Here is a 27,073-nt window from a genome sequence, read left to right on the forward strand (position 1 = left end):
AACAAGACTATCTGGAAGTGCATTGCAAACAAGAATTTTTTCCTTGGTAATGTTTAGGGCTTTTGTTCTGTTAAAGCTGCTGAAAGAAACAAATGTATTTAAGTACATTAGATCACTACTTTGTCTTAATAATGCTCTTCCATGGCAAAGAACTTCTGAAGGAAACAGGTAAAAAGAAAGCTCACATTTAGGTGATACGGTAAAGTTTAAGAAGGAAAAAAAGATATTTAAAATGTGGGCACTGATTTTCAGTTAAGAGTAAAAAAAACAAAAAACAAAACAAAATTAAAATCACTGTGGGGTGCTAATACATGCCCTGAGGGGGTGGGGTGTGCACAGTTCATCTTAGGGGATACCTAGGAGTAAGCAAAAAAATCATTAACTTTGTTGTCAAAGTCCCTATAATTTCAATATAAACTCAGGATTACATGTATGGGACCTGTTATCCTAAATGTTTTACGGATAAGGAGTGTTATTTCGATCGCTCTACTTAAAATACATTAAAACATGACTTCAACCAAACAGGAATGTTTTGCCTTTAATAAGGTTTAATTAAATTTTAGTTAGGATCAAGTTAAAGGTACTGTTTTATTATTACAGAGAAACGGGAAATAATTTTTAAAAATTGTAATTATTTTATTGAAGTGAAATGCATGGGAGATGGTCTTCCCGTAATTTGGATCTTTCTGGACACATCCTATACCTGTATTAATAGAGTGTGCTTTATCTGTTACAAAAACTCGAACTGCATTCTGCATTGCTAGGATCCCAACAAGAATAGGTTGGTTTTGAATATGAGTAGCCAAGATTGCGCCATAAATCTGCTATTTATCAAAGCTTGTTTAGGAAGAGAAGAAGTGATGACCAAATGTCCACATAATGTTTTTTACTCATCTGTTCAAAAGCAGAATAGTGTAAAAATAAAGTGAGCTGCCTTTTATAGTGGCTTTCTGAAATCAACAGGGTGGGGTCAGACACAGTTCTTAATGTCTTCTCAACCCTGGGCCAGGTTGGCTATTGTTTAAGGAGTGGGTGCAGGTGGGAATTTTTTTTAAAGCACCCAAACATAATTTATTCTGACATTTATGTTAGCACATTTTTTTCGTTAAGATTATTTGCTGCCTCCTTAAATTATTATCAAAACACTTTAATATTTTGTAGAGCGACTGCAACAATAAATGCCAGAGAGATGTGCTTGTTATAATATAAGATCCAGAGTAAGATCTCTGAAAGTCATAGTTTACAGAACCATTTTTGGCAGCAACAACTGCTTTAAATGAGAAGGAAAGGCTTGGGGTGGCAAATGTTAGGCACCCCAAGTGATTGTATTGACTTACCTGAAACCCCGGGCTGGTGCTTCTATCAGATAAAAACTGCTCCGGCCTGGGGTTATACCAGTGAGCACCATGGAGCGATCCACTTCCGTCTTCCTCTTTCTTCAAATTTCCCAGGGCAAACGCATGCGCAGTTGAACGAAATTGCAGAGAAGGAGAAAGATGGAAGAGGATCGCTCTCTGTTGCTCACTGGTATAACGCCAGGCCGGTGCAGTTTCTGCTGATAGGAGCACCGGCCCGGGGTTTCAGGTAAGTCAACATCTGGCACCCCCAAGTGCACCAAGCCTTTCCTTCTCCTTTAATTTCCAAATATTCTTTATTATTTTCCAAAAAGAAAAGTAAAGCAGGTTAGGTATACAGCATATTGTCATTCAACAGATATCTTCCACGATAAGTCACCAAGTATACCGTGTGGAAAGGGAGAAGGGGATTGTTAGTGAGGATGAGGACAGGGGAAGAAAGAAAAAAGAGGTACTGTAGAAATAGGCACATCCCGTAATAAACCCAAGATCTCATTGCTCAGAGAAAAAAAAAAGTACAAAGAATTACACAATACAATCTAATCTGATCAGGTTGCTTCCTTCTCCTTTAAGCAATGTTAGAATGGCTCTAGACCAGATGTATGCCCTCCAATGACTCATTTAAAACCCTGGTCTTGAGAATCTGTAGCTTTACTTAAAAATAAACAGGCCAATCCATCACCCTGAACAACACAAAGCAACCTCCTTGTGAAAAGATAGTACATATTTACTCCAAGACTAAAATAATTCTGCAAATGGCGAGTCTGCAAAATAATGATTTTCTTTTTTTTTGTAACAAAAGAATGTGAAATCCAAAAATGTTTTACATTTTAAATAACCAAGTTTTATATTTACATCTATTTAACTTTAAGTACTTTGAAAACGCACAGAGAACAAAATTAGTATAGGATTGTTTTTTAACTGCTTTGCATTTTCATGTTGCGAGTCAAGGGTTTATAGTGATGAGTGAAATTGTTTGTCATGTTTCGCCATGAAAAAAAATTAATTGACTCCAATGTATTGTGTGCAGAAAATACAGCCAGTGACTGTAATGCAATTTGCGAATTTCCACCGTTTTGCAAATTTTTGGCGACGTGATACAGGACAGATTTGCTAAACACTAAAAAATTGTAGGCTTATCAGCTCTACCTGGAAACCAGCAAAGAAGGGGAATAATAGGGGTTGGTAGATGGAACCATCAGTGATACAAGGCAACTTTTTATTATTTCATTCTGAACTTGGAAATACAGTATATGGACAAGATACATGAGCTATAAAACATTTAATTTTGAAAAGCGAGCTATATTATTAGTTAATAAATATAGGAAAATGCAAACAAATAATGTGGTACTTACAGGCATCACGAATATATAAAAGCATGGCAATGAATATGTAGTCAACTAAGTCTAAGGTAATGCTGTCTGCAAACAATGCGTCCCATACAACAAGGAGGTCCTGCAGTGGAAATTCTCTTCCAAATAACAACCTTACCCATCGCCTGAAAAATATAAAGAAGAAAGAAATATACAAATAGTCAAGAAATGAAAATGTAGAATTTTTTAAAAATATCATAAACATGAACTGAAACAAGACTGTACAGTTTGTAAAAATGCTTAGGCCAGCGTTCACAATATGCATTCTAATAGGAAAGGAGAGACAATAGGAGCTTGCAATAAAGCTCAAGTAAAAGCTTAACTAAAAGTATAAGACTTGGATTGCACACTGGTCTTGTAGCAATTAGTATTATAAGATAGTGAGAAATATGTACTGCTCCTTAAATTATACTTAGCCCTAAAAGAAGCAGTTTTGGAAAAGCAGATCAAATATACAATTTGACACAAACACCATGAGGCAAATTCACTAAAGGCGAATTTTCACCAGCGATCGCTTCGCCACACTCCTCAACACTTCACCAGGCGCAAATTCGTTACCACTAATTCACTAAAATGTGAAGTTGTGTCTAAGTAGCCGAACACTGGCGAATTTTCACTAGCGTTATTGGCTAGGGGAGCATTTCCTAGCGAATTTTTGCCTAGTGAAACTTTGCTAGCACTCTTGCGCTTAGGTCAATTTAGAGGGGGTACCTAAAAGTCGTATGGACGTCTTTAGTAGTAATGTTGGTGCAAATGCTTGAAGTGGCCACTTTTTCAAACACATGTCCAATGAGCCATAATAAAGAGATCCTCTAATGCCATAGACATGAGCCCACCCTTAAACAAATGTGGCATGCCCCTTAAATTAGTTTGAAAAAATTGTTCACACATAAATCTTTAACAGTTTGGACTTTCGAAGGCAATCCAGCTTTAAAAAAAGTCACAGCGTTTTTTGTTTTTTTTTACAACTTTACTGCATTTCCGGCATAAAGTGAATTAGCAATGTCCCTGCGGATGGGATTTCTGGCAAATTGACGTCATCATTGGCCACTTCGCCATTCAGTGAATCTGCCCCCATATATCTTAATGTATTAATACACATGTATATGGAGGTTACTTTGTCTGAATTAGGTGGGGCACCTTATATAGCCAAGATAAAAGATGAACTCACTGACCGGGTGTACATTTGCCAATAAGGACCACTCATTACGACTCAGCAATGCATGAGACAAATAGTACAATACACTTTACCTCTTATTGTTCTCAGTTTAGAGTTTGATTCTTTTTCATGTAATTACTATCAGCAAGTGATAAGTAGTATTATGCCAAGCTTTTACTTTACATGTTCACTAATTATTCCTATTTCCAGGAAAATATGAGGCATTATCTCCAGAAAAGCAGTACCTGGCATTTCTACCTTCCATTGTCTAATTCATCTACCTTTAATATCTCTTACAGGCCTATTAATAAAATGTCATTTGCTCTCTAATTGTGATTAACAAGCCTATTAATTGCGTACAAGTTCTACTTTCTGTTTAGCCCTAAAATAACAACATTAGCAGCTACAAAGTAAAAATAGAAATGTACTGTTTTTCACAAAAAAGCATATTTCATACATTCTATGCATAAAATAGGTCTTTGCATACTTCTATGTAGATGCTACAGCTGGAGGTTTAGGTGCTAAAATAGCACGTCATTTTCTTAAACTTACAAATTACCTACAATTTTAGACAATAACTCATCTTATTTCGTATCAGCCTGAATAGGTCCCTTAAAGGGGTGGTTCACCTTCACGTTAAAGTATTTGCCTTTGTCTCCTGATTCTTTTCAGCTTTGAAATGGGGGGGGGGGGTCACTGACCTGACCTCATTAAAAAACAAATGCATGCTGAAATATCCCCCTGCCCTGTCGCCAATTATGTACCTTATCGCGGCTTCGCCAGGCCACGAGGTAGTGCAGGCCCAGTTGCCATCACACAAAAATTTGAGGTGTTGCCATGGATTATTGCTTAGGTGCCCAATATGATTGCTGTTTATAAATCTAATGGACAATGGGTCTGATATTGGCAAAAGCGGTATTTCCCAAGGTTGTCTCAACCAAAAATGTTATAGTTGTGGCCAGGGCTCTGGCCATTGGGGCTACGAAATCCAAAATGGCCACAATTGCAAATAATTCACTATCATTTAAAAATGTATTCTTAAACCAACAATTGTATTTTTTTAGCTGTTATATTGGTGTGGAGGCAGCCATCTCAGGTCATAATGCCTGATTCTGAGCTTTGAGAACAAAATTTAACTGCTTTGAGACAGCTATTGTTTCTCACCTTCTCATTGTACTCCCTTCTTAATTGGGCTCCCTAGCCCCTAGTGTTAGACATGAGAAAAGGACCCAAGCAGGAAAAAGTTGGGGTTTTCCTGCTTGCGTCCTATTCTCATGCCTACCCTACCACTAGGTGGTGCTAGGGAGCAATGCAAAGGAATCTTTCAGTAGAGATGTCATGGAAATGTTATCTGGTTAGCAGCCCATTGTTCTGTTGATAGGCTTTTGGGGGTGGTATCACTCCAACTTGCAGTGTAGCAGTAAAGTGTGACTGAGGTTTATCAAAACACAAATCACATGGTTAGGGACACCTGGGAAATGGACATCATGTCTAGCCCTATGCCAAATCTCAAAATGAAATATTAAAAAAAAATCTTTTCTCTTTTAAAAAATGAATTTCAGTGCAGGATTCTGCTGAAGCAGCACTATTAACTGATGCATTTTGAAAAAAAAAACATGTATGTATCCCTTTTACCCCCAGTAACTAGAGAGCTTCAGCTGATATTACATTTTTACTGTCTGTGCAGGAACTAAAGTCAACCACGAAGGCACAACTGCTCTGTACTACAGGTTCAATGAATAAAACCTGAAGTTCTGATCAGTGTGAGTTTAAAAAATATCTCAAATATATTAGTTAGTTGTTCGATAGTTACTTAGGAAAGGGGTTACTATTCATAAAAAAAACTGAAAACATTTGCAGAAATTTAAACAATGCTCTATGTAAATAGTTCTTCCGGTATTTTGTGGGTTCCTCAGTGTACTGGTCGGGGCTTCCTTCCAAAAAGGTTAATCGGATAAAATTGACCACAGTGTGTTTGTGTGAATGTAATAGGGACCTTTGATTGTAAACTCAACTGAGTGAGAGACTAATGTGACTAATGTGAATGATGCATAATCTTTGTAAAGGTATGTGTAATATGTTGGCAATACTATATAACAAATAATAATGCACAATGCCTAAAGATTTCAAAGAATAAAATACTACTGCTTCGGGTGACATTTTCCCAGTGACATCTAGGACTGGCAACCAAGATCAGTTAAATGACAACAATATTTGTAGTTAGTAATTGTTATGACATTTTTCAAATACATCAACCAAATACATGCATAATCTGAAAAAAAATCAAATATACTTGTAAACATGGAGTAAAAATACAGCCAGGACTGAAAACATTAATGCTTTTTTTGGAAAAAGCTTCCTACGTGGTCCATTGCTTTACACTTTAGTACTACAATTCTTTTTGTAAATTGTAATATTTGCTAAGGCTCAATTCAAAGTTAAATGGCTTGAACTGCATGCTGTTAATTCTTAATCATAATAACAGGCTTTAAAGGATTTTTCCCCATGGCCCTAGAACATACAGTCTATGGATTTGTATACATATGCAAAAAAATCACTCATGCATATTTGGAATGATCAGCACACAAGGCACATACATATATGTATGTATTATTCTTAGAGTGGGGTTTTTTGTTTTTTTTGGGATAAAACTCCTTTACTCTGAATCATGGCTGACAAAGGAGAGCACTTGTCAACTTTAATCATCCAATCTAGCAACTTTATGTGACTTAAAAAATAATTTTTTTGTCACATACCAATTCACCAGGTGTTCCAGACATAATTTAAAGCTTATTTGTCTTGTTCTTCTAATTTTGGACTACTACCATATTATTTTCTCATAATTTGATATCACACATGTGCACTCAGCTAGAAATTCACAATTTCAAAAACTGCCTCTCTTTGGCTATTTGCAGTATCTATTCCTAAGCCTAAATACATGATAAATAAGTGTAAAAATTTAATTTCAAGTGTTTCAGATCCAAAAACTACACTTCACAGAGATCTTCAGTTGGTCACTACCATTAGATAGAACATATTTGTTAAAAAACAACATAAACGCTATTGTTTTGATTAATATTGGTATAAATGCCCATATATTTGTCAGAAGCAAAATGGAAATTTAAAGCGTTATGTAGGTGCTACTGTACTTTAGCCAGCAAACAGTAATTCAAATTACAGGGTGAAAATATGAATAAAGAGCTAAATAATAAAGAAAACCAAAAATCAAGCTGCTTGCTGGGATCATGATGAATTTATTTATTCCAACAATTGACTTTGTTGTTGCCTTACAGTTTGTGAAAATTTCTACCAATATCACTATAGCCTTATGACCTATTTTTTTTTACCCTTTCCTCAATAAAATATTTTATAGCCTTCAGAATTTATTGCCCAATCACGTGACCCATTCACTCATGTATGAGCACTGCAAATTACATCATATTGCTCATACAGTGCCATTGGTTTGCTTTGCAAACTGGCCATAAATGGATATATTACCAAGAATTTGCAAAGATCAAGTATACTGGATTGCTCTCTTACAAACTTCCCTGATTCAGCCCTCAATGCCCACACCGACCGTGCCCCACCCTCTCTTAACCTGAACGCAGACGCTTGAAATTACTTATATACCCACACACAAACTCTGACATCAATAATACATATAATTAAACTTAGCTAAGAAACAATTGGGCACGTACAATAATTGCAACTTTACACCAAACCTCAATTTTATGTCATTGTTTTACAATCATTAGAATGAGTACAAAACTTATTATATAGGCAATTCTTTTTGGATGAGAAATGTTTCATTATGACACTTGTATTTTTAAAAATTGTGCTGCTGAATTGGGGGGTCTTACACACAAAAAATAACTTTTCTTCTTCGAAATGTAACAGCAGGGCAGGTATTTTATCAAACAGATAACCAACCTCCAATTACTGTAAGTTACCTTTTATTGGAAAACAATGCCATTAATTGGAATTCTTTTTGAATCATCAAATTAATTGTTGGGTAGTTATACTATTAGTGAATCAATGCGAAAACTTTAAATCGGATGCAGTCGGACTTACATGATGGACTTAAATATATGTGACTATGAGTGAATGACATATAGAATATATTTCAACATATAGTCATTTTTGTAGAGCTGTGATTGGCTATTTAGTAGCCCTATGTGGACTGGCAACCTACAGGAGGCTCTGTTTGTACACCATATTTTTATGTAACCAGAATTTGCTTCCAAGCCTGAAATTAATAAAACATCACCTGCTTTGAGGCCACTGTGAGCAACATCCAAGAAGTTGGTGATCACTGCTGTAGTGGAAGGCTAGTTTCTCTGCGTGGTTTGCTGTAGGTCTGACTTTGGCATGAACGTCTAATGTGGCCTGGTGCAGTTTGGCTTGGTATTTAATAGGAGAAATGTCTGGGATCAGTTAAATATGTTATTTTTTATGTTATGTGATATACAAGCTGCTTAGCTGCCTTTCCATCACTTGATTATCTAAAGTAAAGGGTTACTAAGTTGATGGGCCATGTGGAAATGTGACTGTTTAGCACCAACCACTTTCTGCTTATGCCTAGAAATGTGTAGGCAGATCATAACATCATTATTCTGTATTCAAGTTGCAATTTAATATCTTGGTATAAAAGCAATACCACTGACTTATATGGTTTTTTTTTTTCAAAAGCAGTAAATACAACTGAATTAGATAAAGCTTAGAAAAATATTCTTCAACTCATTGACATTCCAAAATATTAGATATCCCCGAATGATAGAAAGGGACAAGATAAACCCATTCTTTTCGAGACAGCTGGCTGTGGTTTAATTATTGCTCTGTCCTATTAATCTTGTTTTGCATCTGTTACACCTGCACAATGAAACATTCATAGCATCGCATTTTATCACTAACAATAATATAATAATTCATATTTTACCAGTCTTTCTTGGCAATTATATCCTGCAAAGAAATGAGAGATTTTTTTCTGCAAGGTAACAAAGAATCACATAAATACTCTTTTAATAAAATGTTAACAGCAAGTTCATTCTAACCTGCCACATCTGATTACTTTACAATGCAATGAAAGTACTATATATATATATATATATATTAACATGAATGTAGTTATAGTTTACAACTTTGTTTGCAGTCATTTTGTTTTATCTGAAACCAGTCTAAATTGCAATTATTCCAAAAAAGTAAACTGCGCATAAATGACAAAACTACACCAACTATATTTTACACCCATTTACCACAAAATATATATATATATATATATATATATATATATATATATAATATATATATATATATATATATATATATATATATATATATATATATATATATATATATAAAATGAAAGATGCCCCAGCACTCTTATCAGTGTACTAAGTGAAAGTCTCCGTGCACGTTCGGTCGGTGATGCCGTCTCGTCTCCACTTGATATACAGGAAAAGAAGAACAAAGATGCACATATGGCTTGATAAAGGGCATATAGCTTGCCCGAAACGTGGCTATACAGATGTGTTGATTTTTAATACATACAATTTTGCATGATTTGTGTGCGCTTCATTCTTCTTTTCATAAATCTCTCTCTCTCTCTCTCCGAATTACGGAAAAGTTGTCCCCCTATAGACTCAATTTAATGCAAATAATCCAAATGTTTCTAAATGATTTCCTTTTTCTCTGTAATAATAAAACAGTACCTTGTACTTGATCTCAACTAAGATTTAATTAATCCTTATTGGAGGCAAACCCCGCTTATTAGGTTTATTTCGCATTTTCTAATAGACTTTAGATATCTATCTATCTATACATACATACACAAATCATCCAAAGTGACCAGGAAAAGTGCCCAAAGGAGAGATATTAATAGTTATTTTTTTAGGCCTAAATAGCCCATTATGTTGAGATATCCTTTGGGATTCAACCTCTGTAGACGGAAAGGGTTCTTTAATATTGACTTATATTCTAAAGTTAAGAAGCTTCAAACCAATAGATGGGACTCTTTTTCTCTCTGCTAGACACTTGCTGTAATATTGTAGGTAAAGGGTCTCTGATGGTGATACACAAACACTTCACATTTCTTCAGATGAATTTGGGTTTTTTCAAAACATTTGAAAAACCTTATAGCTAAAAAATTCTTCAAGAAAGTTGCAGTACTTTACTTTATTCAGAAATGGCTTCAATAAATCACTGGTTCATCACATCTAAGGACACATACAAAGTTTATGGATTAGTCTCATCCACATGTATCCAGTTTGGACCATTGGACATGGTTCCTCAGATTGAATAAACAGTACCCTGATGACCTACTCAATTGAGTGGATGCTGGTAAGTTGCTAACCCCATACTTTTTTCAAGGTGGAGCACAAAACTGATCTGATTAGCTTTCCTACATCTGCCTTAAAACTCATTGTGTGTGCTACAACAGCTTATTTCCACTAGTTCTCAAACATAGGGTGCCACTCACAAACCACTTCCACAGAGCTGGTCTTACTTATCTCAGTGGCCAGTGGTAATTAGTTGTTAAAGGAGCTCACAGCAAATTCAGTTAGGGCCCCACCAAGATATCTTGAAATTGCTAATTAATTTGGGTCTTATTGGGCCCCCTACACTTTTGGGCTTGCCCTGCGACCACCGGGTCAGCTTCTTCTGTAGTTACACCCCTGCTCGGGGTCTTTCTTTATAATGGCATTCTTATTTACAAATCCAACGATGTGAAATCAATTAAGTCCTGAACAACATGAGTCAAAGGGATTTTCTAAAAAGATACGTCTATGGATAGAAATGTCTTTCCTCCTGGGGCAAGAAACCTAGGAACAATAGTAGTTACAATAACAGTTAATGATGCATCCATAACTGGTGACATAATAACAGGTTTATAGAAGGTAACAGTTATTAAGCTTGTGTGCTCTTTTTAGTTTTTCTACAAAACAAGTTGCTAGACATATGTGTTAGGTGGTGAGGTAAATAAGCAATCTGGGAAATTAATCTCATCTATGTCACATTTCAGCACACGCGCATCAAGGGAATTCCCACTATAGGGAAAGGAAACCCATAACTGACTACATTTTTTATTTTTTTATTTTTTTGCTTTGCTGTTGCATCTAATATATGATTAGATCTCCTATGGTGGCTTTAATTGAGGTGCAATCTCTACAGAGATACATCTCTCCCTGGATGGTTTAATAAGACCTCATAGCTCCAATAATGTCAGTACAATCAACACTTTACCTCCTTGAGGTATCTGACCCCGTGCTAAACAGATTATGCTGATTGGACTAAGATTTCAGGGTATATACCCTGGACCATAAATATTTCTTAACAGGTCATTCTGAATTGAGAAAGCCAGTCGGAAAAGAAAATACAGGACGTCCAGATGATTTGACTTATTAGTATAGATAAACTTGCCTGAATGTTTTGTGTGATGAAACCACAGCACCGGAAGGAAATCCACAGACATGTGGAGAACATACAAACTCCTTGCAGATAGTGCCCAGGCTTGAATCAAATCTAGGACCCTAGTGTAAACATTGTACCACCTTACTAAACAAAGTGTAAAAAAAGTGAAGTGGGGACCCAATTTTGTTGAGTCTTCTGACAGACACAGCAGGGTTCATACACTAAAAAGTCCATTCTGGCTCACTGTAATAACACATAGCAATCATCTGGAGATCTGTTTTCTTTATTCTACCTGAATAGATAAGGTTCTCATAAAACGATGGCGAGGTTTAAAAGAGGTGAAACAGATGATGCAGATACAATATGAAAAACAAGTGTTTTGCAAGATAAGAACAAACAAGGAAATTAGGTGACACAGAAATCAGTGTCAAAATTCTAGCTGAGTACAGATGTGCTTGCCATTAACTGGTTAATTTATTATTTCCACTTCAGATTCAGAAAACATCCAAACAATGCATTGGTGTAAGTATGACTGCACTTGTTCCTGTTCCCTCTTTGCACAGTGCGTGTGGGGGAGGCAAGGAATCTATGTTTCTAATTATTCCAATTATCATGGCACACTATGAAAACTTGATTAATAACACTGAAGATATTGTTGTGGCAATTAGCCATATGGTGGAGGGACTTGATTCTGTCACGATTTAGCCATTAGCATATACTTATGATTGTCAGAACAGTGCATCCGTGACAAGCTGAAGTTCTGCTCACCTTGCAGAGTCCCCTGTGAGCAACACTAGAGATCTGTTAATTCCTAAGAGCCCCTTTGCTTGAGTAAATTTTTCATGTGGCATCCGGTCTGATTGGGGACAAATGTCAAGTATGTGATTGGTCATTAAGCTGGAGCACTCTGTGAAACTATTTGGTGAGCTGCCAATCTTAGCTCAAAAATCTATGAAATATTTCAACCAAACATACTGTATGTTGCTAAGGCACCCAACTTTAAGGCACAACAATTTTACAAGAACGACATTCATCTGAGGATGGACATTCTATCTGTAGATTTCTCTCTGTGTGTAACTTCAAACATCTCTTGAGTAAAGGACGAAATGATGAAAACAACCCATTTGAAATGACATGGTTACACGAGTACATATATTTTCTTTAAAGAGATCTGTCCTGCATCTTATTGTAGTGCGCTTTCTTTGAGCTCTGGTATGTTCAGCCATATTTTATCTGTTGGTTAAACAATGGCACATCTGCTCAATAGTGTTCAGAGGAATACATATTCATGACCTGGGTCAGAAAGCCTACTAAAAGAAAGTTATATGCAAATGAAAATAAGCTTTCTATTAACATAAGGGGGCTGATTTAATATCAACTGGTATTTTTTACTGAGCAATAATATATTTATCGCTTGATAAACAATTACTGATCCCCTCACATTTAGCGAGTTCTTTTTTACAATGGACAGTTCTTTTTCTGAATGGTTCAGGCCCCTATCAAACTTCTAAATTGTAAATAAATAAAGGTATGGGATCCGTTATCCAGAAAGCTCTGAAGGCCTTCTCCCATGGACTCATAGACCCGTTTTATCCAAAATTATTTCCTTTTTTTCTGCAATAATAAAACAGTACCTTGTACTTGATCCAAACTGGTATATAATTAATCCTTATTGCAGGGGTGTCCAAAAGGTAGATCGGGATCTACCAGTAGACCTTTAGTTTGTGATCAGTAGATCTCAAGACTCTGCCAACAAACAGCTTGACTAAATTACCCTTCTGTTTTCTTCTCTTCATTCAGATATTTATTCTGTTAAGGTTTTTTAAATATAGTAATATAAGTTCTCCTATAAATCAATATAATATTTAAGTAATATTTCCCATGGAACAGAATGCCAACAGTGATATTATGGATGTATTGTAGATCATAATGGGGCAATATCACTAAAAGTAGGCCACCACAATAGTAATGTATGGGCACTCCTGCCTTATTGGAAGAAAAAACAGCCTATTTAGTTTATTTAATGTTTAAATGTTGTTTTTAGTAGACTTAAAGGAGTACTGTAATTACTCTTTATAGTGCTGTTAATACTGTCAATACTGTTAATAGTGCTGCTCCAGCAGAATTCTGCTGTGAAATCTATTTCTCAAAAGAGCAAACAGATTTTTTTTTATATTTAATTTTGGAATCTGACATGGGGCTAGACATATTGTCAGTTTCCCAGCTGCCCCCAGTCATGTGACTCATGCTCTCATAAACTTCAGTCACTCTTTACTGCTGTACTGCAAGTTGGAGTGATACCATGCCCCTCCCTTTCCCCCCAGCAGTCTAACAACAGAACAATGGGAAGGTAACGAGATAGCAGCTCCCTAACACAAGATACCAGATATCTGGTAGATCTAAGAACAGCATTCAATAGAAATCTGTTTCATGTGTATAATTATGTATGGGATGCTTATTTTCTGTTAGCATACGTCTGTTGATATAATCTTTTGTTATATCAAGGACATTTGAAATGATGATGATAACATGTATGGAAAGTCATAGCAATTAATTCACATTTGACAAAAAAACTTTATATATTGCAATAGTCACACTGTTTTGAAGGTCTGACAGATAGTTGGCATCTTGGCTTTAGATAGCATAAGATTTGTTGAGCTGAACCAGAATGATTTGGTAAATAAAATTCAATAAACAAAATCAAAACATGGCTGAACTTGTTGAATTAGTTTCGAAATGGCAAATCGGAGACATATTTGGTCACAGAAGTCTCAGAACAAAATGAACTACCAGCAGACTGGAATAATCTGAAGTAGTAGACTAGAGGTGAATCAAGTCTTTGTTAAGAAGTTTTGAGCAGTCAAAATCAATGCTTTCATATGGACTGTTCACTGGCAGTGCTGAAATACCATATAACACTAACAATAAGCACTGGACATAAAATAAATGTAATGAAAGACTACAGAGGCTTACTGAATTAGCACTATTCTTTTCAATGTCATTATGATGGCATAATAGTGCCAGGAAAAAATTGAAAAAACTAAAGTTAATAAAAAAAAAGAAGAGAAATTTAAGCAAGAGACAAGATGGACCAATCATTAATTATTTATCATCCAATTATATAACAATATTTGCAGTGTGAGCTTATTAATGAAAAGAAAACAGGCAGTCTTTTTAAAAGCTTGTGGAAGGTCAAACAATGTTCCTAATTTGCCTTCTTAATACACCTACACTAATCAGTTGTACTGTTTCAGGCGTCATCACTTTTAACGCTAATTTATCGGTCATAAATGAGGGTTATAGTTACACATTTATAGCTTGGCTTCAAATCACGTTTCTCTATTATTCCATGTCTTATGCTTTTGAGGCATAAGGTCAGATGTGAGTGAGTATGTGCTATTTGCTTCTAATGATTTCCAGTTTTTTTACAATCACACACTAATGCTGTTCAGTAATGGTCTATTGATGAACAGACAGATGCACCACCAGTCATTCTCCGCACATTTGCATTAACAAATCATCACTTAATTGGAGCTAATCTTACAAGTTTATGCTACTTAAATAAAGTTCCTTTCCATAAAAGATGAGACTAATGTTTAATACAAACAGGAATGATTTTAACTTTTCTGTAGTAAGCAGACTTTGCATGGAAGTTTTTTGTTTGCCTCCCTAGACTAGGCAAAATCTATTATGTTCAGTGGGAGATTTACATACCCAAGTACCCAACAGCCCACAACTCATTCCACATGGGGCACTTCATGTGAGGGGGCAGATTTGCTGTGTATTATCTAAATTTTTTTCAAAAAATAGCTTCAGCTGTACAAATGATTGTATATATATTCCATAGAAGAGTTCTGCATTAATGTAACTGTTGCTGAACTTTAACACCTAAAAGGAAAAAAACGAATGTGACTTTTTAAAGCCGTCGAGCTAAAAACTTGAATGAATTGGCACATTTAAAAAAAAAAAAAAAAAGCCTAAAAGGAAATGTTACTAGGTCAAAAGAAAAGTGTTGACTTTTCCAGGGTCTAACTTTTCCTTAGTCTAACCTAAGGAAAAAAATCCAAATTGTTAGGAAATATATCTGCCAAAAGTATTATGTGGTATATAAATATTTAATATGATTTTTATATATGATAGATAGATAGATATTCGATAGATGGATGAATAGATAGATAGATAAATAAATAGATAGATGATCGATAGACAGACAGACAGACAGTAGATAGATAGACAGACAGACAGATCGATAGATACATACAGGTATGCCATTATCCAGAAAGGTCTGAATTATGAGAAGGCCATCTTCCATAGACTATATTTTAATTAAAAAAAATCAGTTTTTAATACATGATTTCCTTCTTGCTCTGTAATAAAACAGTACCTTGCACTTGACACAAACTAAGATACAATTAATCCTTATTTGAGGCAAAACAATTGGGCTTAAAGAAATGTTTATATGATTTTTCGCACACCTTGATGATCCAAATTATATATATCTATCTCTATGTATATATAATGTGTGTGTGTGTGTGTGTACCTGTTCTCTTATTGAGCCACTTAAAGGAGAACTAAACCCTAAAAATTAATATGGCTTAAACTGCATGTTTTATTTACTGAACTTATTGCACCAGCCTAAAGTTTCAGCTTCTCAATAGCAGCAATGATCCAGGACTTCAAACTTGTCACAGGGGGTCACCATCTTTGAAAGTGTCTGTGACACTCATATGCTCAGTGGGCCCTGAGCAGCTGTTGAGAAGCTAAACTTAGGGGTTGTCAAGCCGAAAATTATGGTTGGTCTGTAATATAAGCTGATGCTACAGGGCTGATTATTAAATTCTGATGCTAATTGCACTGGTTTCTGTGCTGCCATGTAGTAATTATCTGTATTAATTGTATTATCAGCCTTATATTGTGACATTTATATTCTATGTGTACAGTATAATGTGAGTGGGTCCCTAAACTCAGTAACTGAGCAGCACAGATCATGTGCAGTGAATCACTAGAAATAAAAGACGGGGAGCTACTGGGGCATCTTCAGAGGCACAGATCTTTACTGCTAAAGAGCTGTGGTTCCCTTGGGCTGATACAGAAGCCCAACATTTCTATCCTACTTCTTTAGGTAGGGTTTACTTCTCCTTTAAAAGGATTATGTACTTGCAGCTGCATTGTTTCATTAGAAAAGCTTGGTCATCAGTGTCATTAGCGGAATATGAAAGATCTAATAATTCTACAATATGAATAGACAAGAGCGTCAGAGAGAGATGGGCAGTAAAAATATGTTAAGTAGAAAAGTGTGAGACATAAGAAAAGTTAAATAAGAGCCAAGAGAACATTTAACATAAATGATTCTGTGCAATGGAATGATTCCATACTACAAATGTACACAGCTTTACGGAGGAAAAAACACCTCATGGGTTATCATTCACACTTTTTTTGCAGCCCTTTGGTGCCCCAAAAAGCTGCATAAGCAGGACTAAGCTGACCCCTGTGGATGTGTTTGCTTCCTAACCTTGGCCTGGAGAAGCACCGATTAAGCCTCAGCCATCATTATAAGCTCTGCCGTGCTCCAGGAACGGAATGAATATACAAACGAATGGCCTTACAGGATAGGTATTTATTCATTTCTACGGATCAGCCAGAACACAGCGCCAAGTCTGGTTCTTGCTCAGTGCTGCTCTGAGACAGTGTTGGGCAAAAAGCACAGCCGTAGAGCTCATCAGGGAGCTACAAATGCAACCCCAGACTTATCTTTCAATCTGCTACTCTGAAACAGATCAGTGATTTTTAACACCCTAGTGTCTATATCCATTTAAGCAGAATTACTAAGAAAATGGAAAATTATGTGACGACAATATGGCTCAAAAATCCATACTGACACTGTCGCTATTAAACATTACAAGCAAAAATGTTTGTTTTTTTTAGTTTTCCTTTTTTTTTTTTTGCCTATTCCGTTTCTTTCCCACACTTTCCTGAATGTGATTACCTTTTGGTCTCCTACAAACAGGTACAATTTCAATTATTTTTTTCCTTTTATACTGTACGTTTTGACTGCAGCTCATAAATCACATTCTAAATGAAACAAAAGATAAATAACCAGGTTTAATTTCATATAAGGAATAGTTTATACGCAGCACAATAGCAGACAATAGAAGCACAAACATATTATGCCGGCATGTTCGTTGTGATCTTTTTATATGCTAACTCGGAGCGCTAATTATGGATCTCGCAAGTCAACTTCTGCTTTCCAGAACTATGAGTTGTATGTAAAACATGCTTTTTTTTGTCGAAACAATTACCATTAATCAAAACAGAGAGTTAATACCACTCAAGTCCAACCTACTGCTGTGCCCAGCAATACATCAAACTGTCTGTTGTCAAACACACTAAACAAACTTTAACAGCCTGTTTTCACTAGAAATAACTGGAAAAGTGCTGGCTTTGTAATTTTTGTATTCAAATTGCTATTCTTGTAATTCATTTTGTGGCAGGATTTAACTGTATATACTCAATCATAGTCCAAAGCAGACAGATCCATATTTGGCTGAAGCTTAGCAAATCACTTCTACTGATAAATGAAGCACCTCAAAACAACTGGTTTGACTGTAACTTTTAGATGAATTAGCAATGTATTATACGGAATAACAGAAATGTTACTTCACACTATAGTGAAAACAGCAGGAAACCAAAAAGAAGATGAAATAACAGAAGAATATCAAGTTGACTGCTCAGTATTAGGTAGAAACACAGTCTCAGATTCCTTTTGAGTGCCAAAGGGAACATAAAGAATGGTAATCATAAAAATCAACTTTATGTATTTTCCCTAAGGTGCATATTTAATAAAGTTAATTTAAGGCAATACAATGAATCACTTATTTATCAAGCTATGGCATTTCAAACAATGCTGTGTTTCCCTTTGGCATAAATTCCATATGTAAAAGTTCATACATCAGACTTATAGCATATTTTACACCATGTCCATTGAAGTGTTTGGAATCAAACCACAGCAAATCTACTAAACTAGTGCACAAACTGGCTTAATTAACTACATCACTTTCTGCCCAGGTTACTCAACTTGTGGTTATTGTTAATCAAATATATACATGCGGCCACCTGTCACCCTTTATAATATGCCATGTTTAGCCGGTGAAGACATAAAAACAGAAAAAAAAAAAACACATTTATAAAGCAGTCACATAGTGACCAATGCAACTGTGGAGAGTGTCAGCAGTACAGAGTTGCCTGTTAACCCCAGTGTACCTGTCTCTGTGAGTACCCCAGCAAGTAAACCACCAAGGGGAGTATACTGGTGTTTATAGACAGGTCTTGTTTGTATGCCTGGGTAAGGGACTGGTAAAATAGCTTCCACTTTAAGTAGTTAGTCCCCTAACATCTGGCCAGCTAAGTGGGAGCCTTAGTTAAGTTCTAGACAGGGGTCTAGTCTTTAGCCTAGTTGGCAAATAAGATCCCCTTCCTTCGTCAAAATATGACCGTTACAGTTCTCAAGTGTGGCCACAAGGAGGCATTGTGCTAAAGTATATAAGCTGGAGCAGCCATGTGTTCTGGGTCCATTTTGAGAAGTCCCAACTTAAAGGGGACCTGTCACCCTAAGAAATAATTTCAAATTCTTTTCTATCATGTTAGTTGAGCAAAATAAACTTTACTTACACTGTATTTATTATTTAAATTTTGTTTCCTTCTGTCTTGGAATTATACAATCACAGCAAGCAGGCAGCAGCCATTTTGTGGACACGGTTATTAAGGGAAATTGTGTATCACCCCAAAATCTTGTGTATGCACCAGAATGGGGGACCTAATGTCCATGTGCAGTGCCCTACATAATTATAGAGCCTGAGGAGGGAAGGGGGAATGTGAGGAGAGCAGTGACATCTAGGAAGTGCTGAATGGAAAGTGAAAGTAATTGACTGCCCCTCCTCTATGCCACGGGCATAGAGGCTGGGCAGGTAATATTTGATTGACAGTTTAGATATTTAAACACCTTTATAACAGGTATGGATGTTTCAATGAAAGGAATTTTTGGGGTTTCATATTTAAATTGCAAAGGACTTTCATTATGCAGCTTTTTATGTGTAGGTGACAGGTCCACTTTAACTGGGTACAGAGTGGAACCTATGTATATTCAGGCCTAGTAAGTGGTAGGATACAGCGTATTCTGTCATAGATCACTCTTAGGAGGCTCAGTTATACAGACTGGGCAATTTTGCACCTGGGCAATCAGTGATTAGCTTTTTTTCATCCAGCTGCAGGTTGAACAGTGAAAACAATCATCTGATTGGTTGCCATGGGTTACAGCCCAGGTGCAAATTTGCCCAGTCTTTATAAATGACCCCCTAGGAGTCATAATTAGGGATATCTAATGGGCAGCTTGGGCTCCAATGTGGAGATTAGTAGGATTAGACTCCTTGGGTGCACTATTGCTCAGAAGTAAGTACTTCAGGGATTATTTATCCATTATTGAATGGAAAAGACTTGATTCTGCGAGTTTAAGTTGTAATACCTGAGTTTTCAGCAAAAAAAACCAAAAAAAACTCAAACCACTCAAATTGAATGAGTTTTTGGGCAAAACCCGCAAAAACTCAAACATTATGAAGGCTATTAACATCTTCACATGGTTCAAGGGACCTCTGCCATTGCATTCCACATGACCTCGACAGGTTTTAGATGGTCTATTTTCGGATTCAAGATAAGGGTTTTTTTTTTCTTTCAAAAAACAAAAACTTTTTTTTAACCCGAAAATGTGATTTTTTTTTTGACCAAAAAAATAACCTTGAAAACTCGAACTTTCCTGGAAAACTCAACCTTAATAAATAACCCCCCTAGTGTATAAGCTCAGGGACTAGGTTGTTAAACTGGGTTCCACTAAAGGAAGATCCTGAAAGCTTTGGTGAGATAGCTAATCCACAGTTTTACGTTTGACCCTGCAGGAATGTATGTGGACTATTGTGCTGTATTGTGAGTACCGGTATATATCTAACCACACAAACTGTGTTTCTGCTGACATAACCGTTTAGGTTCGAGAACCAGTTGGACTACACCTTGGCTTTCGCTACATGTTAGGGCTCACACCTAAAAAAGAGCTTGAGCCAGGAAAATTATTAGTAAGGTAGCTAGTTTTGGGAGCCCCATTTACAAATCCCAACAAGAGGTAATTGGGGGGCAGTAGCACTATTGTGGGGGATAAGAGTTCTTGGGAAGGGACAGTTTGCATTCTGTGATACTATCATTTCCAAGGACTCTTCTAGTTAGTAGTAATTCTTCTAGTGAATCAGACAGACCTGAACTTGTAACACTGAATAAATGTTTCATTGTATTAGATGCCCATTGCACTGTATATTTTTCTTTCTATATTAAGTGTATTATTGCTGTCAATCTCTGTACATTTTATTTCCTAGTGGGTTACCCCGAGGAGGTGTATCACTTAGTACCCACTAGGTGGAGGCTCTGCAGTGTAAAATACCTGTATCCCTGTCTACCACTGGTAGCTCCAGCTGTGAAGTGGATTGTGGCCCCATTCTAATGAGGTGAGACAAGTAAAGGTAGCACTGCAGGCACCATGTAACTGCATGAAGATACTCTCCATATTCCTTACATAACTGCAGATCTTTTTTTAAAGGTTTTACTATAATCTAGTAAATTCTGATCTAATTTAAGGAACAGAATATTCATGGCTACAGGAGTACAGATTGGAAACCACCCTCCTTTTATTACCTGGGACATTTGTTGAGGAGATATAATGTATTTGTAAGTGAGAAAGGATACAAATTTTAAATGCAAATAAAATATTTTGACATTTTAACATTACTGGTCATTTACGTGTATAAATATGCACCTGTTCTTGCTTAGTACAGCATTTTAATCTTTCTCTGTGCAAATATCTACCTATAGACCAGTTGTTGTCAGACATTTGCAGTTCAAGCCCCCATTTGGAGGTCCCACATTTGATTGGCATACCTCTTATTTCATAACAGGGTTACAGATATAAACAAAGGCTAGTCAGCTATATTTGCAAAAATAACTAGGGTAGCAAATAAATGTTCACCCCAAATCCCTGCTTAAAAAGCTTTCAAGTGAATCTAGACGAACAAACCGACCCAAATCACACCCTAGAAAGCCGGCTGAGCAAACCCTGCAACAGCTTGAACCAGCTTTAAAATTTGTGAACCACTGCTATAGACTAACGCTTGCAAGGCAAGACTATAAAACCATTGTTTAATACATTGCTTATTTTTTTTTTTTTTTTTTACACAGTCTGGTTGAATATGTTGCCAAGAAATTACATTAATGACAACAATATATACCATTTTCTTATTTTAATACTATAGCAGCTTCAGTCCATACAAATGTAAATATTATACCTTGGATAAAAACAGTAGAATCCCATTTTACACTTTTCAAGGGGAAAACATAAGATTGAGTTTTCATTGTATGTACAATATTAGGAAAATAATTCAAGTCATTACCAATATGTATAAAGATCCTGCCATAGGAGATTAAGACTAATTTAGTTTTTTCCTTTCTAATGCTGTTGATTAATTTGTATATGGGTATTTTTTAAAATCCTAGTGCCCAACCTATTTAAACATATTTACATACTCGTTAGTTTATATCACGCATATAGATTTGAATCAATTACAGCATGGTTAATTTAGTGTGTGAGCCATAATATATTAGGTTAATTTAGTGTGTTTATGCGTGGCACTTTAACATTTTGTGCTTCATTTTACTGTACATCGGTTAATTTATATGGGCTGGAGCTTATCTGAGAGCTCATTTAGTATTTAGGTGTGTGCTCTTAGATTTAAGCCAATTTGTTGTGTGTATTTATAGCTGGACTGTATGCCTATATGTATCTGTATTCATTTTCATATGTTTTTAATACAATTACAGTATACCATCCTGCGTTAACTCTTAAGATCATGGCTTCCAGTTTGAATAAATTAAGAAACTTACCATGTCCATATGTGCATATACTATGAAACCAAAGAATTCTGTCACAATATATCCACTACAGGTATGGGACCTGTTATCCAGAATGCTCAGGGCCTGGGGTTTTCTGGATAACAGATCTTTCCGTAATTTGTATCTTTATACCTTAAGTCTACTAGTAAACATTAAATACACCCAATAGGCTGGTTCTGCTTTCATTAAGGATTAATTATATCTTAGTTTGGATCAAGTATACTACTGTTTTATTAGCACAGAAAAAAAGGAAATCGTTTTTATAAATTTTGATTATTTGTATAAAATGGAGTCTATCTGAGACAACCATTTCGTAATTCAGAGCTTTCTGGATAACGGGGTTCCGGATAACGGATCCCATACCTGTACCATAAAACCACAAACTGTAATTAATGTATATTAAAAAGTTCCTTATAAAAATATGCAAAAAATGTGTTTTGGATAGAAGGACCCCCTTTAAGCAATGCACCGTTCATATGTTAAATTCCCAGTAAAATGGGATCTTTAAAGCAGCAGTGCACAATAATTACCACAGTGCTACTGTATCTGCTGTAAACAAGTTATCTGTGATACTGTCTCTGCGTCTCATTATGGACAACACAAGCATTTTATACCCATACAGTACATGAGCAGTACAAGATCTTTAAAGTAGGAATCATTCTTCACTTTTCAATGCATTTACCAAAGGTTAACTTTTAATATGCTATAGAATGACTAATGTTTTGATGTTTTAAAGTGGCTCACTCTAAGCAACTTTTCAACTGGCCTTCATTTTCTCTTTACTATAGTTGTTGATTTATTTGCCTTCTTCTTCTGACTGTTTCCAACTTTCAAATGTGGGGGGTCACTGACCCCATCTAAAAAACTATTGCTCTCTAAAGTTACAAATTTCTTGTTATTGCTACTTTTTATTACTCATCTTTCAGGCCCCTCTTATTCATATTTCTGTCTCTTATGCAAATCAATGCATGGTTGCTAGAGTAATATGAACCCTAGCCACCAGATTGCTAAAACTGCAAACTGGAGAGCTGAGGAATAAATAGCTAAATAACTCACAAACCACAAATAATAAAAAATTAAAACCAATTGCAAATTGTCTCAGAATATCACTTTCTACATTATACTAAAAGTTAATTTAAAGATGAACAACCCCTTTGCTCCAATAAATCTGGAGATATCTGTGTGTGCAAAGATTCACCATGCAAATCTGTAAAAATTTTAAATGATTGGGAATGCAAAAGGATTCATAAACAATGGCATGTGAGGAGGACATCTGAGAGGTTGGTGTAGGTCTAAACATTACTGATTATAAGGTTTTTTTAATATTATTAACTCCTGACATCAGCCTATATTCCATGCAAGCTGTGCTTAGCACATTAATCTGCATGTAGATGGAAGACTGGACATTGCAGCTTATACACCCCTCCATGGGTCATATCCTGGCATCATCCGATCGCACTACGAAAGCTTTCTCTTGTTTATTACGGAGTAAGGAACAAAACTGAGAAATGATTGTATTATGACCACTGCATTGCTGTGCGGAGCACCCTGCATTCCTCTTTTTATCGTATTGAACAGCAAAACAAGTTAGGAACACTTCTGAATGAAGATCACGAAAAGATACAAAATAAAAATAAATGCACATTTAAAATTGCTTTCTTCTTTTCAAATGTGCCACATATAACACAAGTAACCACATGGGGATCGCTACTCCCCCTGAAATGCTGCAAATAAAGATGCCAGCTATTGAGTATATTTGTGGCAACTCCAGCAGCTGCTGTTAAATACCAGCTGGTGCGGCTGATTAAAATTACCTCTGAGTTGGTATTATAAAGACGCCTGGGCAGCATCGCTGTATTAATGGATTATTGAGTGAGCGATGAAAACCTTGGCCAGCTGATGCGTTTTATTACAGTTAGGCTTTACGATGTGTAATCACTGTAATATTTTACTATAGGAGGAATCTGGGAGAAGGACTCACACTTGAATATAAAAGACCTTTCTGTTTTGCTAGTTAAGAGGTGTTGGTGGCAGTGACAGGCCCACCCTTAGCAGAACAAATATTATAACACTGCTGTCATTAGGTACTGACTGGCACAAATCACATAAAAAGCAAGGTTACACAAAGAAAAAAAGATAACATTGTCGTTCTTCTCATAGCTGGCCTATTGTCAGAGCATTCATTGACATACATGTATTATTTCCGTGACAATAATACAGTTTTCCAGATCCCTATTTCTGTGTTTATACGGTACTTGCTTTGTATTACTGAGAATCAACCTCATACTATAACTGTCGCTGATACATTATTATTAAATTTGAGCTCAATTATTTTCGGGCCACAGTCCAAAGAATATATTTAAACACATTAAAATTATTTGCCTTCTTTCTGTTCAGACTCGAGGTCGCCTGGTCGTAAGAAGCATTACTGTACAGAATTAAGCTCATTAATAAAATTAGATGATCAATAAAATATTTTAAACAGGATAATTGACTTTTTACTTTTTTTTTTTTTTAAAATCATTAATTCCTTGTACATATGCCAGGAATTAATTTCCTGACTGCAAGCATATTTATTGCTCAGTCAGATGAGATCTCAGAATTCAAAGATCCAATCTCAGGCATTATTGTATCAGTTTCTCATGGATGCTTGGTGGGTTGTTAGCGTAAAGGGAACGCCTAACATAAGTCGCTTTGTATGGCGTCGTGCGCCAAAAAAAAAAAGATGAGAAAAAATTTCGCCACACTACAAAATTTTTTTGACGCCCATAGACTTTAATGGTCATCGGCGACATTTCGCCAAAGGTTAATTTTTGGCGAAACAAAACGGGTCAAATTTTCCCATCCCTAGTAGATGTAGCTATTGGAACAGTGGCGTAATTAGAGTGCGCTGGGCCCCCTGCCAAATAATCTTCAGAGGGGCCCCAGTACACTCCTATCTCCATCCTACCGCCCACTTCCCACATGGACCCCGCCACTCTCCACCCTTTCCTGACACGATCTGCTTCCCCACCGCAGGTAAATGTAAATAGACTTAATTGTGTATGGGCAATGGAGCACAATAGTGAGCATTGGTGATATGTTTGGTCTGATTTTGACCAGGGCATTAAAGGAGAACTAAAGTTTAACCAAAGAAGTAGTATTTTGGGTTTCTGTACGAGCCCAAGGGAACAACAGCCCTTTAGCAGTAAAGATACAGTCATATGAAAAGGTTTGGGAACCCCTCTCAGCCTGCATAATAATTTACTCTACTTTCAACATAAAAAGATAACAGTGGCATGTCTTTCATTTCCCAGGAACTGGGGTGTTTCTGAACAAAGATTTTTAGTGAAGCAGTATTCAGTTGTATGAAATTAAATCAAATGTGAAAAACTGGCTGTGCAAAAATGTGGGCATCCACATTAATTGTGCTAATTTGAATGCATGTAACTGCTCAATACTGATTACTGGCAACACCAAATTGGTTGGATTAGCTCTTTAAGCTTTGATCTTCATAGGCAGGCATGTCCAATCATGAGAAAAGGTATTTAAGGCCAATTGCAAGTTGTGCTACTGTTTGACTCTTCTCTGAAGAGTGACAGCATGAGATCCTCAAAGCAAACAAAGATTGTTAAGTATCATGTTTTAGGGGAAGGCTACAAAAAGCTCTCTCCGAATGTTATCTGGAAATGGAAGGCCACAGACACAGTTGCTGTAAAACCCAGGTCTGGCAGGACAAGAAAAATACAGGAGTGGCATATGCAGAGGATTGTTAGAATGGTTACAGACAACCCAAAGATCACCTCTATGCCGCTCTTGTATTTTTCTTGGCCTGCCAGACCTGGGTTTTATAGCAACTGTGCCTGTGGCCTTCCATTCCCTGATTACATTCCTTACAGTTGAAACCAACAGTTTAAAACCCACATCTTTGCACAGCCAGTTTTTCACATTTGATTTAATGTCATACAACTGAATACTGCTTCACTAAAAATCTTTGTTCAAAAAACACCCCAGTACTCAAATGTTCCTGGGAAATCAGGAAATCACTTTCATTGAAAGTGGAGTAAATTATTATGCAGGCTGAGAGGTGTTCCCAAACTTTTCCATATGACTGTATAACATAAATGTCACAATATAAGGCTGATTAGTAATTAATACAGATAAGTACTACATAGCAGAACAGAAACCACTGCATAAGGTCATAAGGATTTAATCATTAGCCTTGTAACATCAGTTTATATTACAGACCAACCTCATTTTCTGCTTGATAATTTGTGACAACCCCTAAGGTTAGCTTCTCAACAACTGCTCACAGCCCATTGAGCATGAGTCTTGCAGTCACTTTTCAAGATGGTGACCCCCTGTGATAAGTTTGAAGCCCTGAATCATTGCTGCTATTGAGAATGTGAAACTTTAGGCTGGTGCAATAAGTTCATTATATAAAATAAGATCTTTTTAGCCATATTCATTTTTAGGGTTTAGTTCAACAGTTTAGTTTAGAAACAACAGAAAGAAAGAGCACCCATTGTGAGTCTATCTGCTTGTTAAAGGAGAATTCAACCTATATTAAAAAAAAAAACTCCCCCTACCCTGGGTATACCCCCCTCCCTCCTCCCCCAGCCTATCTCCCCCCGGGCAAATGCCCCTAATTTTTTACTCACCCCTCTGTGCAGATTGTGGCCTCGAAGTTCACGGAAGCCATCTTCTCAGGTAATCGTCGTGTCTTGACAACATTTTCGGTGCATGCTTAGTTGGAGTAAATTTCCGTTCCCGAACAACTGCGCATGTGCCGAAAATTTTGGGGAATTTTTTGTTACTTT

General features: G+C 36.3%; 1 protein-coding gene across 3 annotated transcripts in view; it reads right to left on the reverse strand.

Annotated features, from left to right (window-relative positions):
• Window positions 1-27,073, reverse strand: part of tbc1d5.L (TBC1 domain family member 5 L homeolog) — a 286,202-nt gene that overhangs the window by 74,474 nt on the left and 184,655 nt on the right. For all 3 annotated transcript variants that reach the window (XM_018266425.2, XM_041565417.1, NM_001091614.1), the window contains 1 exon segment: window positions 2,711-2,853. In XM_018266425.2, coding sequence (XP_018121914.1) covers window positions 2,711-2,853 — 143 coding nt within the window.

Source organism: Xenopus laevis, chromosome 6L, assembly GCF_017654675.1.
Source record: "Xenopus laevis strain J_2021 chromosome 6L, Xenopus_laevis_v10.1, whole genome shotgun sequence".
Lineage (NCBI taxonomy): Eukaryota > Metazoa > Chordata > Amphibia > Anura > Pipidae > Xenopus > Xenopus laevis.